At 35.5% G+C, this 19,151-nt stretch overlaps 1 protein-coding gene across 1 annotated transcript in view; it reads left to right on the forward strand.

Moving 5' to 3' along the window:
* The window catches only part of AP3B1 (adaptor related protein complex 3 subunit beta 1), a 144,668-nt gene that overhangs the window by 116,171 nt on the left and 9,346 nt on the right, over positions 1 to 19,151 (forward strand). Inside the window, exons 25-26 of the mRNA XM_087715613.1 lie at positions 7,612 to 7,709; positions 13,431 to 13,569. Of these exons, the coding sequence (XP_087571739.1) occupies positions 7,612 to 7,709; positions 13,431 to 13,569 (237 nt within the window). The remainder of the gene's footprint in view (positions 1 to 7,611; positions 7,710 to 13,430; positions 13,570 to 19,151) is intronic.

A 19,151-nucleotide genomic window follows, 5' to 3' on the forward strand; every position in this document is an offset into this window, starting at 1 on the left:
CATTCCACACTGAACATCCACACTGAGTCCACAAGCCCATTGGCTGACCCAGTTTTAAGGTTCCTATGCAGGGATGTCAAACTCAAAGCCCCGGGGCTGGATCTGGCCCATGGGGTGCTTTGATCTGGCCTGCAAGGCCACCCTAGAAACAGCAAAGGACCGGCCTGTGGTGCCTCTGCCAGTGAAAATGGAGCTCGAGAAGACCATGTGTGGCCCTCTCAGGCTCTGATTTCGGCTGCAACGGCCTCCTGCCACCCTCTGACAGTGAGAATGGGGCTTGGGAGAACCGTGTATTGCTCCCCTCCGTTTTCACTCTCAGAGGGCGGCAGGAGACCGTCACAGCTGAAAATGGAGCTCTGGAGCCCGTTTTCGCTGGCAGAGTGCCACAGACATCCCCGACATGAGTGATGTCAAGCTGGCCACACCCACCCTGGCCTGAAGTCAAACACAACCCTGATGCAGCCCTCAATTAACTCGAGACTGACACCCCTGCTCTTACGGAAGACCAAGATGGTAGAGGCAGATCTCACCTCAAGGGTCACAATGTTCCAGAGTGAGGGACCCAGGGCAGAAAAAGATCAACTCCTGGACCCCGCCAGCTGGAATAGTTTGACTGAAGTCTGCAGCATGCCCCTTCTGCCAGAACAACTGGGGCAGACCAATCCTATTGGAGTGAAACAGTTCCTCCGGTAACTTATTGAAGGCATCCATTTTTTTCTCCAAACTAGGATCCTTTTTCCAACTAGACATGCCTGCAAGACTTCATTTAGTGCAAAAAGGTATCAATACTGACTGAAAAAGGAAATTAACTCCTACAAATAATGTGAGCTAGAATTCTATTACAGACTTATCCGACACCTTGTTTCTTTTTTGATTTAAAAGATTTGTATATTTATTCCCATCAAATACTGTATATTGAAATGGTATTGAAATCAAAATAAGTAGCAATTAGGCTAGGCTATATTGCTGCTAAATTCAAAGCTGCTATGTAGAAATCAGCTAGCTAAGGAATTCTGGTTATCAACGTAAAAGAAAATAGATTGTATAATTTTATATCCTTATATTGAAATGTAATCTAGATTTTCCATTTTCTTTGGGACTGGACAAGTATCGTAGTACAATACAATAACAACTTTTTATAAAATTCTTATAAAATTATAAGAGTATGAAAAGACGTTTACCTTTTTTCTTTGCCTCATATAACAATATTCAGTGTCAATGCTGAGTTACTATAAAGGACACTATTCTATGGATATATAGTATACTGATCTCATATTAAATAATATAATGCTTTAAATTTTTCATTTTTACAGACTGTTTGCATTTCAAGTGCCCCTTGCTCCATATAGTAATAATTCAGTTTCAGACTTAAGGCCCTGAAAGCTTCAGAATTCTCTGCAGTGATGAATATAAGCAATGTAGCATAACACATTGATTTTATGCATATCATCATCTTTATGTTTTGGGAGGTCTGCTGTATTAGTGATATATAAAAACTGATTACCTTCTCCCACATTGCCTAGTAATTGTTTATTATTTTCCTATTAGACAAACAAGAAAGATCAATATTCCTCAACACTGGTCTGTGAGTAACATCACTGTAAATAGATTTGCTTCAGACACCAGTGGTGTTTTCATTGTAATGATTTGAACAATGTGAACCCAATGACACAACTCAAACCAAGCACAGATTTAGAGTTGGAGGGATTAAAAAACCAAAAATAATTGATTTTCTCCTGTTTTAACACATTTGGGGGAGGATACCTTCAGGTTATTGTTAACTCCTGGCAACTGCCTGAATTAGTTCCTGAAGTTTTTTGGGCAAGATTTCGGAAGTGGTTTGCCATTGCCTGCTTTGTAGGACTGAGAGGATACGACTGGCCCAAGAGCACCCAGCTGGTTTTATGTTTAAGGTGGGCCTAGAACTCAGGCCCTTGCAGTTTCCAATCCAGTGCCGTAACCACTTCACCAAACTGCACCATAATACTAAGAATCTGTCAGATCAAATGAAGATGAGCCTGGCTAGAGTTCAAAAGCACTACAAGTTTATTTCATACTACATATACACAAGAATCTCATCTACTAGTAGCCAAGGCAAATTGGTGCTAGATAAAAGTCAATGGAATTCTCAGGGGGCTGAAGATAGGTCTCTTGTGGGAGCATAGTAACTCCAAACCGATGACGAATTTGACCCTGTCATCGGACTCAGCCTGGTCATTTTCTACAAGAATCTGGTATCATTAGTTCTGTAGTTCAAGTCAAATGTGAATTAAGTAGAAGTATAGACGTATAGTTTAGCTTAATAAAAAGGGAATGGAATTCAACATTTGTTGCTATAGAAATATTTTACATGTTTCTTCTGCACTTTTTGTTGAGATATATTCTTCCTAAATGGGGCAGGAACCTAGCAGCAAAAGCAAGAAGAAAGTTCAGCAAAATAGATTCTCTGTATGCCCAGGCAAAGGACTGGAAAATGACTTAATACCTAACTACTAAATTTATATGAGTATAGGTTTAAATCTTCTCAGAGCTTACTCACTTCCACCAATCTCAGCTTGATGAGACAATTGCAGCTGCCATTCCATTTCTGTAATAGAATGTGTGGATGACTTTGGTGGACAAGGGAAAGAGAGGCTATCTAAGAAAGAATCAGGCAAGAGAAGAGAGAGCCCCAAGGGCTTAAATGATCAGAAGAAGAAATTTAAGAAGGATATACCCAAATTACATGATGGCGAATCTATAGCACATGTGCCAGAGGTTGCACGCAGAGCCCTCTCTGTGGGCACGTGTGCTGTCACCAGCTGCTCTTCTGGTTTTGGGCACGCCAGTTGGTCTTTGCGGGTGCCAGAGCACCGGAAAACGGCCCTGAAAATGGCCTGAAAATGCCCCCCCAAACAGCCAAAAACCAGACATGTGTATGCTGGCCAGCTGGTCTTCAGGTTTTAAGTGCTCTGGTGCGTGTGCACATGCATGCACCTGCACATACACGTGCGTTCTAGTTTGGACACTTGGTGCCGAAAAGGTTTGCCATCACTGCCCTAATTGATCAGATGGTAGTGGCAGTGGGGAGTTTGTACCTTCAGATTTGCAAGATTCTGTTAATGTGGTCTTAGAGTAATGTACAATTAGCTCATCTATTTTGTGTCTGGTTTACCCAGGAGAGTTGACAATTTCATCCATTCTAGGGACACAGCATCAGGTCTCTTCTTTTCCCTATAAGAAGAGAGAATAGGCTGCTCAGGATATTTAATGGTGAAGTACAGAAGTCACACTTTTACTCAGAATCATTTGTAGAAGTTTTTGCTGGACTGAAGGGTAATATACAGCAAACTACCTGTTTCTCTTAGCCATTCAGACCTGAACTCCAGTGGCTAAAAGTTGTGCCTTGTGGTGTTCTCTGCAACCTGCAGTTCTATTGGCAGCCTTCTGTAGTGGTGTATTACAAAGGTAAAAGGTCTCTATGATGACTAGAAATTGTTTCCATTTCCCGAAACCACTTACATTGTATGTCACAAGTAATAGATTTTTCTCTTACACTTTCTAAACAGAGCATATGTTTTATCTACACAGGTCTTTCAAATGACTTTACATTTGTTTGGAATATTTTATGTCCACATTTCAAGGACCAAATATATGTGGCATTCGTTTATAGTTAAGGGAAGGTTCACCGCATAAAACAATTCTGATGATAATTATTTCCTTACATTGTTCGAAAAGGGAGAACTTTGTCTTACATCAAATGTAATTGATCCTGAAGCAGTGTAATCACAATTACTCACTTTCTTAATTAGCCTGCCCAAAATCAGAAAATGGAAACCGATCGACAGTGTTTAAATCAATAGCTTTGTAGTAAGGCTTGGGAGGGAGATAATGGTAATGGGTAGATCAATTGGTTTAGATGCCATTCATTGACTGTGTGTTTTGCATCACAAAATCTACATTTTTAAAGTAACCAATATATTGGAGCTAGTAATTCAGGAAAAGGCAAGCTGTATAAAAAAAGTAAAAATTAATACTAACATATTTAGAATTATTTTATTAAGTGGTTCCTTCTATAAATTATGGTAAGAGAAAAACCTAACAAAGAAAAAAATGTCTGAAAGTGTTACTTGATAAATGCTATTTTTATTAGGCTATGCTTTGAACAAAAATTTATTTCTCTTTAATTAAAGAATCAACATGCTTGTAATCCATATTCATAATAGTATGGTTTGTTTTTTAAAAAACTGCCTGTTTTATTTAATTTTCACCACTTGGAGTTTTGGATGATCAGTTGAATAAAATAAGTTACAATATAAAATAATATAATTAATATTTTTGGACTAAGTTATGACCACATTATTTCAGTTTGTGTGAAATCATGTGATAAATTCATCTTATTTATATATTTTATAATAGAATGCAGCATTAAAGTACTACACTATATTAAGTACTATATTTTCCCAAGCTTTATTAGCTTCATGAATAGTATATAGCAACTTGCTCTCTTAGTCTCTCACTTATAAGTGAATCTTAATGTATACTTTGGAAAAATCAACATATTATATAGAGCATATTCACATTCATTTATAAAATCAATATATTCAGTGTCATTATATAAATTCCAGCATCCAGGTAGTTGGGATCTCCAACCCTCTTGTCAAACAAAATATTAAATAATGAAAGAGAGTGTTGTATAATTTGAAAAATTACATTTTTCACTGCCTTGCATCTGTACTTAAACCCTTTGGGTAAGCTTTACAGCACTTAATAATATGCTAGATTTTGAAAAATCACAACATTTTTGTCATAGACAAAGGACTCTTAAGTTTCTTTTGTTTTTTAATAGTTAACTCATCTGAGAAATATAAGTTAACTTTTCAATGTAACTTGATATTTTTTTAATATGTGCTGTAGGATTTTGGAGTTGTTACTTTCAAAGAATCATTGAATGTATTTATTAATATTTTACAATCTCCTTCTAATAAAGTTTATTTATTTACTTACTTGTTTTTCATTTTTCTGGCCCACCCAATACAAAAATTATAGATGAATACCCAAGATAATCAAGGGTACAGTGGAATGGAGTTGAGAGAAGATACTATCTGGAAATGCCAGAAAGGACAATAGTATGTGGACCTCAGGAGGATCAAGTCTCAGTGCAGGAAGTCCTCAACCATACAGTAGACACACCGTATAAGCAGTAGTGTATTTTAGCTGTCCCAGACTGCAGCTTATTTTAGTAAACACATGCATTCAAGCAAAATAAGATTTCATATCTATTTATCCTGAAGCTGTGTGTTGAATGGGTTGAGCAATTTCATTTTTCTATCATCATTACTCACTTGAAAATTTAGGCAAAGAAGTTAAATAGTATATTGATTTCATGCAGACTAATCAGATATTTAAACATTTTACTTATAGCTATTGCATAAGGTTTTTAAAGTAGATTTATTGTACTTACAGATTAAAATAACATTTCTAAAAATAATTAACCAGAGGTGGGTTGCTCTTGGTTCGGCCCGGATTGGGCGAACAGATAGTGGCATCGGCATGAGCCTTCGCCCAACTGCCTGGACGCTTCTGCGCAGGCACCAAAGTGTCGCGAGCACACTCGCACACACTCGCAAACCAGTAGTAAAAAAAAAATGGAAACCTACCACTGTAATTAACCCTAGATTTACTTCAACATATTGGTTTGCTAAGGTAATGTTCTTGTGATTCATTTAAGTGTTAGTGATTTGAATTTTAAATTTTTGTTTTTTATTTTTATCTGCTATTTACCTGCTTCATAAAAGAAGAACCATTTCTATATTTATCATTATATTTACTTATTTAGTAATCAATATCACTTCATATTTATAAGGTCAAAGGTCTTTCCAAACCAATAACAAATGTTTGAGGTTAATTTAAATACCGTGGATATTACTCGAATTGATTTTTATGTTAGAAACTATTGTACTAATATTTGTAAAGCCAATAAAAGGGACTTTCCATTGTTTATAGACTAATCTACTATTAGTATTCTGCAGTAAAATAATATTTTCAGGCATGCTCAGACTAGCATCCTAGTCTATTTGACAATCTTATTATTGTTTTAAGTTGTCCAGCCTTTATTGTTAGCCCTGGCTGACAGCAGAAAGTAAGTTGGGGTAGAACTGGACTAATTCTTGAATGGAGACTGCCGGAAAATTCTAAAGTACTAGGTTTAGATCAAGAATTTCTTTTAAAGGCCAGAAGAAAGCAAATCAGTTCCATACAATTGTCATGATGCTACATGGACACTTCCATGCACTCACCAAGTTTTAGCTCAGCTTGAGAGAATCATCATTTTTTAATATTATGGGAGACCACTATATTTGCAGAATTAGTGTTACTATGTTTGGTTTATATTTTACCTTTCCTCTCAGGTGTGCTTTTTTCATCCTATACACTAAATTGTAATGTTTTCTGCTTCAACTACCTGGACCCTTAATTTTATACACATATGCCTGAATTTCCAGGTTCCCGGGCACATAAACTGAATCAGAGAAAACCATGAACTGTCTTTACAATTACAGTTTTAACATTTCAGGTATTGATTGGTCCATATAATAAGATGAACAAAAATAGCTCCTTTGCTCTCTCTTATGGGTATTGTAGACTGTTTTGTTTGTTTCTCCTCTCTTTTTATAGTTGCTCCTCACTCTTATTTTCACCTTATACTTTTCTTTTAATTGTTTAAAAGGTGAAATTGTACAGTGGCTTAATCTAGAGGCATGGGATGATTGTGAGGAACCTTAAGATGCACTTATTTTTTTTCTTCAAGCTCAGAGAGAGGCTCTGAATCTAATCTAAGAAGGAAAAATGTAATACAGTACATTGCTCTGCCTGTACCTGAATTTTCTGAAGGACCTTTTTAAAATATCCATATTAGGTAGGGAAAGCAGGGAAGATTGAGAAACATAGTATGGAAAAATTAGTGTGGTGTTGAATTATCAGGATCATTTTCTACTAAAGCTTTGGTTTAAATTCCATTGTTAGCAGTACAGAGGGAAATTAATTTTAAAAATTCTAGGAAAAATAACAAAACTTCATTTCCATCTTGCTATTTTATCATAGAACGATACTGGATTCATAACATCCTTCTGTCTTGCTTTGTGTTTTGGATAAAGTTTACCATTATAGGAAACAGTTGTACTTGTTGGGCTACTTTTAATCCATATATCTAAACTTTATATCTAAACAAAACCATAAATAAGTTACCTAACCAAGTGCCTAAGGAGATTCTCAGTTATCCAGGTCATGGTTGTCCCAAAAGTACTTTTTCAAAAGGCAACTGGATTTTCTTTATTTTTCTCAAAGATATTTTGCTTCTAATCCAAGAAGCATCCTCAGTTCTGATTAAATGCTGGGGATGCTTCTTGGATGAGGAGCTAAACTTCTTTGAGAAAAAATAAAGTATAGCTGCTTTTTGAAAAAGCACCTTTGGGACTAGCTAATCAGTGATAAAAAGAAAATTAACATAATAAAAACAGTGCTGAAAATTACTTGGGGGAAAATCAGTTAATATTTTCTCCAATTTTCCTTTACTTGTTTGGTAAAAATGTTCATAATCAGACAATTCTCACTTGTTGGTGTTTTCTTCCACAGTACAAAGAATGATCACTTCAGTGTTAGTATTCAGCCTCCAGTTGGAGAGTTACTTTTACCAGTAACTATGACAGAAAAGGATTTCAGAAAAGAAAGAGGTGAGAAATAAATTTGAAATTCGATAAATAAATTATCTTATTGTAAAATATTGTAAGCATTCCAGACATCTCCAGTTCTAGTGTTTCACCTGGCATATTTCCAGAAATCTGCTCTGAAGTTATATAGCCCTGTCATCAAAAACTTCACAATGCCTGAAGTGTCTTCTTGGACAAGCTTTTCTCCTTTTCCCTCTTTCTACCATGTGGTGATTTCACTGCAAATACCAAAAAATGGTATTAAGGCAGACCTCTTCATTATATCATATTAACCAATATTAAGCTAGAATTCTGCTATGAGAATTTCTGGTGTATAAAAAACATTGTTTTGGCACTGACTATAAAAGAGAACATGATGGTTTTATATTGAATCTGGTGTATACTGGCTGCATAATATCTTCAGCTACATTATAAAAAGGTTTATGCACTCAGTTGCATTATTTTTTTTACAATAATTTAATGTCATACTCAAACAGTGATTGTTAATTTTCCAAAATTCTACTTGGTTTACCTGCACAAAATATAAGAAGCTCTTCTTTATTAAATAAAATTTTCTTCGCAATTGAGCTTTTCTCCTAACAAAACATCCATGCAGCTTTCTACTGCATGGAAATATTTTTTCACGAATATTTTTCAATTTCTCTCTCTACCCTAAGCCCCAGTATTTCCTGGTAGTTCTCCATCCAAATATTAGCCAGGCTTGAGACCCTGCTCAGCTTCCATTGGCAAATATGCTTATACAGGTTCTGTCAGCTCTTCCATATTTCATATGCTTTTTAAAATGGCGTATGTGAGGTTATACTCTCATATCGTCAATAATTTCAGTCCAGTATATCACATTTTCCCCTCCCCCACCAAAACCCCCCAAAAGGTGCTTTTGTTAAAGAAGCATAGTACATCAGAATAATACTGTATATGTCTTTCTATCTTGCATTCAGTGGCTTGAAATAATAACTCAGCAGTTATTTCAGTTAGATTATTTTCATGCAGTTAATATCTGATATTAAATTTAGGCCAGTAATTTCTTTTTTTAATCTGTTCATAACTTTACCATTCTTACTTCTTGCTGGCCTAAAGCCTACTTCATGTGAGCACAGCAACCAAGGTGAGTGAGCCTTTGAATTTTCTCATATTTTTTGTGAACAATTTCCTTCAGCTTCTCAAATTGCTTTCCAGCAGTGTAGTTTTAAGCAAAATGGGATATTGTACCCTGTCTCTCTCCCATTCTTATTGCGTGCTTGCTTGCCTGGTGTTTGATTGAGTTTTCTATGCTTAAATGTGACTGAGAGCTTTTTCCCCCCATGGTTGGCCATTCAGAACCAAGAGTGCATAGAAAAAGTGCACTTTGAGAATAGCTGTGGCCCTCTATGGAGTTGTTGCCAAAATTCCTTTTTCTTCTGCCATTTTACTTCTGAGGTTGTTGATTATTTGTCTGAATACATCTGGCAGTTGTTTGCTATGTTTAATAGAGCAGAAAGGCTACTCTGAATAAGCTATTTGAAAATTTGCTTATATGAAGTATTTGTAAATCCATGGAAGCCTCTTGACATTTCAGTATGGCTCTTTCTGTCTTCCTGAATTCATTCTTTGATGCAGGACTGATGCTGTGAAATTTACCCCTAGTTTAAAATTTCTTTCTCTTTTTTGTTAAATATTTTGGCTATTTTATAAAATTCATAATAATAGAAGTCTTCGTTCTGAGCTTTATTTGTTTTATAAATAAGATTAAGAAGCCATTGAGAAAATATAGAAAAGGGAATTCTTAAGCAGAGCTATTAAATCAGATTGTATCCATATTTGGCCTGATTCAGGCAGACTTGGAAAAGCAGGCATCCTGCAACTGAAATTCCCCAAATATTGTGTGATATAATGCTTACTAAATGGGTATGTTCATATTGTGATGCAGAAATCATAAAATCAAGGGTTTTTCTGCTCATGGGTTTCCCCAGGGAAGCCTTCCATGAATAGAAGGACATCCTAGCTTCTTACACCAAAGACATCCCCTTTAGCAGTTATCTCAATCTCTGTACAGCATTTCAAGGAATTGTAGTAGGCTTATGTGGAAAGACCTATAAAGTATGCAGTCCAATTCTAGCTCTCTGATCATTTTCCACATCATGCTATCACATAAAATGATATAATGTGCTTCTGTTTAGTTTGTTGCTGCAACAAGCTAGCCCATTGTGCTCTATTCAATAAACTGTAATTAAATAAGCAATGGCTTAATGTGATATACAAACTCAACCATTACAGCAGTTACATCCGGTAGATTCTGTACAGCATCCCATAAAGCTTCCCTATGCAGGAGTAGACTGAATTTCATAGACCAGGAAACATAGTTTGTTCCATCCAACTGGGCTATCATCGATAGGCTTGGTGATAGGTCACTCGCCGTCTTCTCCAGGATAGTGCAATCACTAAATAAACAGCTGTCTGTATACGGTATTGCATATCAATACCAACTCTCCTTTAGCTACGTCTGGTACACTGTGGGCCCATACATAGTGTTAGGTAAGCTCCCCGTTGGGAGAACGAGTGTGTTCAGAGAAGCGTTGTGAGAGTTGTGTTGGAGAACACACAAACCAGCAAACAGAGACACTGCAGTTTAAATAGGCTTTTACTTTCGTGGAAATAGAGATACCAAAGTCCATCAAACGGTCCAAGTCATACACGGATAAGACAGTCAGTCATCAACGTCTTTCAGTTAAGGGATAATCCAAATAACAGAGTCCATAAACATACAAACAGTCCGGTACTCAAAGTTTGCTAGCAGTTGCCAAATGTACAATAGCTCACAGCACTTTCTAACAGCCAGCTTCCAAAACACTCGGATCAGATCAGCCCAGCATCTAACAAACAGAGAGCTAATAGTCACTCTGGCTCCCTCTTATGGCCAATTGAGGAAAACAGCAACCAATCACATTTTACAGTATGATTTAAAGAAACAGGTATAGCATTGTTACATGGTTTATATATTGCCAACCCAACCGTTAGATTATATTCCTAACACTAATAGTGAAATCCAGGATATATTGTATCGACTTAAAAATAATCTCTATTCCTATCAGTAGCATCTGATTAAATTTGCAGATATTTGCAGTATAAATCTCAGATAGGATTCTCCTAATTTCCCGTAGTTTTCTATGCTAAAGGACCTTCCAAGTATAATGTAATCAATATAGAATGATTTCTGAGTTTTTGTTTCTTTTCTGAAGTGTCTCAGACTTTCATATCCGGAAATACTTCATTTCATAGTTATTGGTTTTTAAAATATGCTTTGAAATAACAGGATTTCTTAAAATAATAATAATAATTTTTGGAATTATTTTTTGTAACAGAAATAAACATACATATTTGAAGTATAATGTGTATGATGAATGCTAATATTCCTGCTTAAGATTTTTAAGTAGCCCCCCAAAATGGGAAGGTTTATTTATTGTTGCACATGCTCTACTTGATAGGATTGTTGTGCTACCTCTTCCCTTCTCACATAGTTTGAAACAGCAGCTGAAATTTGTCTAATTTTGCTCTCCATAATCATTTTAAATTAAGTCTGTCCTTTAGCTTATGTTTCCAACTTCAAATATTGAGCAGTGTTTATTGATGCAAATCATTTAATAATACCAGTGCTAATTCTTTCTGTAATATGATAGGGTACCACGCTTCACAGAGGTGTCGTGCCATTTTCCTTAAATACCCAGAATTCTTTAGAAAGAAGCCAAAGGATCTAATATCTGTCAATGATTTTAATATTATGTTAGCATTTTTTATGATGTTAAAATTACTAAAAAAAAAATTCCTACAACCTTTGTGTTTCTAGCTTCATGCTACAGTTTAATTTTCTTGGTTATTCATTAGGAATACTGTTATTATACATTTTTATAATTAGATGCAAGATCTGCAATTATTTTGTTTTTGAAACCTAATTCTTTTCAGTGGCAATTTGTTTTTCTGGATTATTTTTTTAGACTTTCTATTTTGGTCCAAGTGCAAGCAGTAGATTTATATACATAGGCTATATCTTTAAAAAAAGAAAAGAAAATCCACAAAATGTTTGCTTGATTTTTATCAAGATTTATGCTTACAACATTTTCTCTCTCCCTAACAAGCAAGGTGCTAATTCTTTAAATGGTCAAGCATTCCCTATTTTCCGGCCTTTAACTACCACAAGCAATCATATTTGATGCCCCTTAATTAGAGCACCTTTTTTTCTTTTCAGGTTCCTTTCCACCTCCGCAATCGAGACAATACATTTGCTTACCATGCTAAGTGTTCTTTTGCATGTAAATTAATCTTGATTCAGTTTACACCGTCATGCTGAGTGGTACAAATTGCCTATAACAATAAAACAGCATGAGTTAAAAATAAAGGGGGTGGTGGTAGTGGTAAGGCAGATTGAATGTGTGCCTTACTTGATAGGATGTTACTTTGCTTTATGCCAATACATTAGTCAATGATAATGAATCTTCTGTTCTGAAAAGCATGGTTTAGTTGATTTTTTAAATTTTACTTCAATGGAGCAGTACCTTGTCTTTATAGAACAAGTTAGACAAACCATTAATGACAAGAGTGTTAAGGTTAAATATGAAGCAATGCATTCCCTTCTCTGAGTGCTATCCATCTTTCCATTTACAGGAGCTTGACAAAAGTACTGGCTTTGTACAATATTTCCCTTAATTACATGGTACGGAAAACAGGCTTTTAACATAAACATAGTTGCATTCATTCATTCAGCATTTGCTCTTCAATAGAGCTTAATGGAGAAGGTTTAAATCCTTAATGAGTACACACATCTCTCAACAGTGTTATCCCAGTCCTGTGCTTTTGTTTAAAAGCAGCCGTAGATGGCTTCTGTATTTTTTCAAAGTATTTGCCTAATGTCAGTTTTTAAATATCTGCAACAGAACATACAGCTCTAGCTAAATTTGCTGTTAAAAAAAAAGCTGGATAATATTAATATTTTTGAGTGAAACATTTGGCTTAAAGGACAAAGAAACTTTGATATTCAAGCAAATTAAACATGTTAATACTCCTATAAATGTGTTTTTCTGCTTCTAGCACTAACCATTACTGCTTGTTGCCTATCATTTAGCCATGCCTGAATGGACTTGGAGATGGGACTTGGATGTGCTTGTTCTTTCCATTTGATCCTAGTGAGCAGAGAGACATGCGTTTCAGTTCTGTGCCTGTCTGCAGTAAAGTCTGTGGCACATTAGCTATTACTGACATGAGTTTTCACAAGACAGTAATCAGGCTTCATGGGCTACACGTGAAATGAAGGGGTGACCCTATGTTATGTCTTTTTATTTTTTTCTTGCACTGGTTTCCAATCCAGTGTCTTCTTTTCTTTACAGGTGTACTTTTTTTCTTTACAGGTACACTTTTTAAGGGGAATTTCCGTAATAATGCATTCGTTCTTTGAGTGTAATTCAAAGAGCTAAATGCTATTCAAGCTTTGTAGAGGTGGGAAACTCAGCTATTCTGTCTGTTGCCATTCAATATCTGTTTGTCACCTGAAGAGAAATTATCAAAAAGTACTTCATGCAACTGAAATTTGAATAATAGGAATAATTGATTTTATATTTGTACTGTATTCTTAAAAATTATACCAAAATTCCTTTAAAAAAGAAGAGTTAAACTTTTAACAAAAACCAAATGTATTCTCAGGTGATATACATTGTCTTTAATATTAATTTGATTGATATCCAGCTTTTACTGTTTCAGGAAGTCTGACTGGTATGAATGAAGTATCCGCTACAATCTCTGTGGCACCACAGAATACTACCCGTCTTATGATATTGCAGAAGGTAACAAGCATAGCAAACCTTGGCGGAGTTCCTTCGGGTGAAGATAACATCCACAGGTAATCACTGTGTAAGATCTGTAAAGTTTAATATAGAAATTTTGTACATGAATAGGCGACTACTTAAAGTTTGCATTCAAAATCAGGTTTGGTCTCTAGCACAATTAAATGATATTGATTCATTGCGAGTGAATGCCCATTTTCAATTATAGCAATAATATCTTCTAGCAATAGCCCAATTAACTCCAGCAATCTGTTTATAAATAATGTTTTACGTTTGTGTGTATATGTGTACATACATACATACATACATACATACATACATACATACATACATACATATCAGAGGAAATGTCTGTGCTTCCTGTTTGACCACTTACTACAAGAAATATTCCTAAACAGTTGTAACATTTAGATGTAAGATGTAGAAAACGGCAAAAAAATAAGACTCATATTGGAAATTTGTATCACTGTGTCATTTCTAATAGCAGTTTTGTGCTATTTGCATAATTTTCCTTTAATGATAACTATTATTTCAGAATTACTGAATAATTGTTATCTGCTCTTATCATGTTCGGGTCTTATTTTTAAGCTTCCTGGTGGCACTTATTCTGCTTAAGGGGGACACTTCTGAATCCTTATGAATGCATTACTCAATAAAATAAGAAATTAGTACTCATCAATGTACAGAGAAACAGGATGGAAAGAAAAAAAAAAGGCGAAAGAATTATACGATCTGAAGAGAAACCAGAGTATAGGATGGAAAGAAAATATTTCATAGGCCACTGTAAATTCCTTGTTAAATTTTATAAATACAGTTTTATCACTACAGGATTAAATAAAGCTATAGAGAAAACCAGTGTATCAGCTATTTTTTTTATATGTGTTAAAGAAGAAAGGTTATTTTCTAAACTTTAGAAATCTATAGATTTCTAATTGAATATTTTTCTATTGAGTAGAAAAATATAAAGTTATGTAACTCTGGAAATAATGATAAAGAGCTCAAATGAAGGATATATTAATCTAAAGTTGGATGGAACAGAAAATGTTTGCTAGAGGCAGGGAAGTCGAGAAGAAGCAAGGGAATCTTACGAAAGAAAATGTAGAAGAAACAAAGAGGAACTTTCAAAAATAAGCTGAAAGAAGGGGAATAGTACTGAGTAACTTAGGCTCTATGACAAAAATATTCTCATGAAGATGTTAGAAAAAAGAATGAAGAAAAGCCAGTTACAAAGTAAAGTGGGAAAGAAAGCTTGTTAAACAGATTCTTGCCTTAATAAGTAGAAATATTCATTACAATTGATTGAGCATTGTTGGGGGATCTCTGAGAATTTTTTAAAATAACAAGTTGTATTCTGCTGTGTAACATCCAAACATTAGCATTACACAATTTGAAATTCATTTCTAGACTGAAAAATAGCATTTGATACAGCCTTTAGGGGAAATACTGCAATTTTACTAAAAATGAATATGAATCTCATCTTAATATTCACATTTTAAATGTAAATGTTTAATAATCATCATCACCATAATTACATCTTGCAACAATACCATTAACACCATCAAACAACAATATCTATCTCTCCCAGGTCCTTGGGAAGGACTTGATACATGACTAAAAATGCCAGTCTATGTCAGTCTAAACATCTGGCTGTGTGACAAACCATAATAACAGTCTTTATATGAAAGAAAATAATTCTGTGATATTAACTGACAGTAGTACTTACTTGGCCAAATTCTAAGTGATTAGTCGGTAGGAAACGTCCACCCTCCTTCAGTGAGTGAGCTGAAATTGTATGTCTTTTCTAGTGCTATTTTAATAGAATTAATCAAACATTATTTACATGTGATTGTTACACTAACATTTGCATTTTTTAAAATTGTATTTGAAGAGCTGCAAAATTCATTATGCACACTTTTCCTGAACTTCCAAACATATGGCACATATCAAATTTCAGAATGTCTTTGACAAAAAATAACTATGCTTGCTGACTTCCCAATATAACAAACAGTTCAGATTTTAGAGATATTAGACAGAAACATTTGCTCACTTTTCAATAATATTTGAATGAATCAAAACTCAATTTCTATTTCAAAACGTTCAATAATCACTTTAAAACTATACTTAGTTTTATTGATCTTGTTTGGCAAATTGTGCAATTGAATGCAAAATAAAGCTTCTAAAATAGGATCTTTTCTTGTCTATATTTTTTGATGAAGAAAGGAGCACTATGAAAGAAAAAATATTGCAGATGGTCTATTTATGCATATGAGCTGAGCATTTTACTAATGTTTTCAACCTTTGGTGTTCCTGAAACCCTTCTACATAAAAATGATTGCTCTTATCTTAATCAAATACACAAATATATTGTATTGTGTTATTACATTACACTACACTACACTATACTATAATATTATCACAGCATAGCGTAGCATACAAGGCTTGATTGTCATTTGCTGTATCATCCTATCAATGCATCAGTGGTCAAGGAAACAATATAATAGTTCTTTTGATTTTCACCACAATGTTAAAAAGAAAAATATAATTATGAATACACATAGTCCTTGACTTACGACCACATTTGAGCCCCAAATTTCCATTGCTAAGCAATACAGTTGTTGAATAAGCTTTGTCCCATCTTATGATCTTCTTGCCACAGTTGTTAAGTGAATCACTGCAGTTGTTAAAATTAGTAGCACAGTCCTTGAGTGAATCTGGCCTCCCCATTGACTTTGCTTGTCAGAAAGTCACAGAAGGTGATCACAGGACCTCAGGACACAGCAACCAACATAAATACATGCCAGTTGCCAAGCATCCAACTTTTGATCATGTGACCATGAGGATGCTAGAACAGTCATAAGTGTGAAAAACAATCATCAATCACTTTTTTCATGCCATTGTAACTTCATGCCATTCATCATTGAACGAATGGTTGTAAGTCAAGGACTACCTGTACATTATTGAGGAAGAGATTTGTCACAGATTTATGTCTCTCTGTATTTTGATGAGGGACAAACATTACATGTTTTAAAAATTCTATTATATATATATATATTTGTAGATTTTCACAGGTGTAGGTATGCTGGTCTTGTTGTATTCGGGTCTTTTCCCGTGTAAGATTGAGATTGTCTTGGCAACGTTTCAGCGAGGCCTCACTCGCCATATATATCTGGCTCCTGCTTCTCTGTTCTCTCCCAAATAAACAGAAATAGTTTCACCTGTGAGACTTCTCAACTGAGAAATCATATTATGATTCATTATATGCTTTGCAAAACACAGTTCATACACCATGAACAAACTTTGATTTATTATTTAGAGTTCTTAAGAATATAACAGACCAGCTCTCTGGTTCAGACAACACAGTAAGTAACTAACATTTGGTTCCCTTTTGCTATTATAGATTTTAGGAAAAACCAATTGGGAATGAACAAGCTGCATGTCTAGTTTGCCATCCACACTGAATGCAGACAAAATTTTCCCAACGGCTACTAAATTCATGTTATCACTTTTATACCCTTTTATGGTTTATGGCTTATGATTATGCTGATAATTAAATAGAAGACATATACAGAATTCTTCGACTTCAATTGACACATTTCTAAGGCCTGTTGAGAATGAGAAGAGATAATGTATAGTGCAGTGTTTCTCAACCTTGGGGATTTTAAGTCCTGTGGACTTCAACTCCCAGAATTCCCCAGCCAGCACAGCCGGCTGGGGAATTCTGGGAGTTGAAGTCCATAGGACTTAAAGTCCCCAAGGTTGAGAAACACTGGTATAGTGCACACATACAATTGGCCTTTTGAGACACAGATAGTCGTTGAGTTAACAACGATAATGGAACCTGCCTTTATGTTTGGGCAGCTATAATGCTTGCCTGCCCCAGGCCTTCCAAGGCCTTCCCCCCAATCCCCATCAGTCCGCCACAGGCCTTCAGTTTGCTTTCCACTCAGCCACTCAGGGAAACCTCGGCCCAGCTGACAAGCCTATTGGTGCAGCTTAGAAGCTTTAGGCTTGCTTCCCACCCGCCATTCAGCTACCCAGGACTTGCAGGACTTGGCCGCCTCCTCAACCAATCCAGGGCCCAGCCACACCTAACTGACCCTTCTGTTTTTTGCAACTTCTTAGAGTCTCTCCCAGCCAACGCGAGGCTCAGGTTTCCTATAGAGAAAGCCTCATGGCATGTTATTCTGAAAGCAGCTGCTATTTTCTCAATCCTTTTGAAGGCTCCATTTTTAAAGGAGCTCCATTTTTTAATAACAGAATCTTAAAAGTCTGACTGAGTTTCCCTTTTCTCTCTTTCTCATATCCAAGAGAATCAAGGTGGGCCAGCCTTGAGTTTCTTTCTCATTCCCTCTTGTATTTCAGGGTTAAGCAGATGTTTTGTAATGTAACATATTTCAGTGCAATTCCTTCTGGAAGTGATACATTTTTTTTACAGTTTTTGGGCAGGCTGAAGAAATTCTCTCTTACTATACTGAACCTTATGCAGGCATATTATGGATATTGTGCTTACTATTGTTGGAAGAAATGTCATTCTGGGTTCTGCTCCAAGTAGGGAAAAAGACACTGGAGACATGGAGGCTGCTTGGAAAGATGATTTTAATGGTGGACAGGACCACATGGTTTGAGTCCTGAACAGAAAAGGGGATCACATGCTCCACTGTTGGTGGAGAAGAAGAGAAGGAAAGGCTGAGATGCTGAAAGTCCCTGGTTTTATGCCCTCTCTTTGATTTTGAGCTTGTATTCTGATTGATTGTCAGACTCCCATGGGGCCAGATAGGGACAACTCTCTAGGCTACGTTTTGAATCCAGGTTTGGTTGAGTTCTCAGAAGCCATGTGGCAAGTTGGGTAAAGGGCCAATATTATTATGCCTTAATCCCATCACTCTGGAGCTGAAGGGGGGGACTCTTTATTATGTAAAATGGACTAGCTCAGGCTTTAATGGCTCATTGACAAAGGAGGATGGGCAGGAAGCTGCAGGCAGCTATTCTGTCTTTTAAAACATGTTTCTTCCTTTTCACATCCAGAAAAATATTCTGCCTTTTCAATGTTTCCTAGGATATTTCATTTTTTCTGGGGAAGGGCTGGGTGATAACTTCCTACACTATGAAAACAAATGTACTGTATAAAGACACATTTTATTTTTAAAAATACATTTAAATATTCTTCGTATTTTATTGGTGCAAACAAATACTATATTAAACATATGATATGGATAACATCAACATATAGTATGATTTATGGCAATATTTTACTTTATATTTTGGATTAAATCAAAGAATGTTAGAATGTATATTATTGTACAGTAGTGTATATATTAGTAGAATAGAATACTTTATTGACCAAATGTGATTAGACACACAAGGAATTTGTCTCCGGTGCATAAATTGTATGCTCATGCATAAACTGTGTGTACATGCAAAACAACAAAGTAATAATAATCATAATAATGATACCAATAAGAGAGGGTAGTAGAGCAGATGAGAAGGATGAAAGTAATACAGCCACTACATGATACAACCATACTAAGTAGTATACTTAGACATGACAGTACTGTGGAAATTCAGTGTTCAGCTGAGTGATGGCACAAGGAAAATATATATTCTTGTTTTATATTATATAATTTCGCCACAATTGTAT

Source organism: Thamnophis sirtalis, unplaced genomic scaffold (genome assembly GCF_051295495.1).
Source record: "Thamnophis sirtalis isolate CommonGarterSnake01/CBP01778 unplaced genomic scaffold, rThaSir2_p1.2 scaffold_5, whole genome shotgun sequence".
Taxonomy (NCBI): Eukaryota; Metazoa; Chordata; class Lepidosauria; order Squamata; family Natricidae; genus Thamnophis; species Thamnophis sirtalis.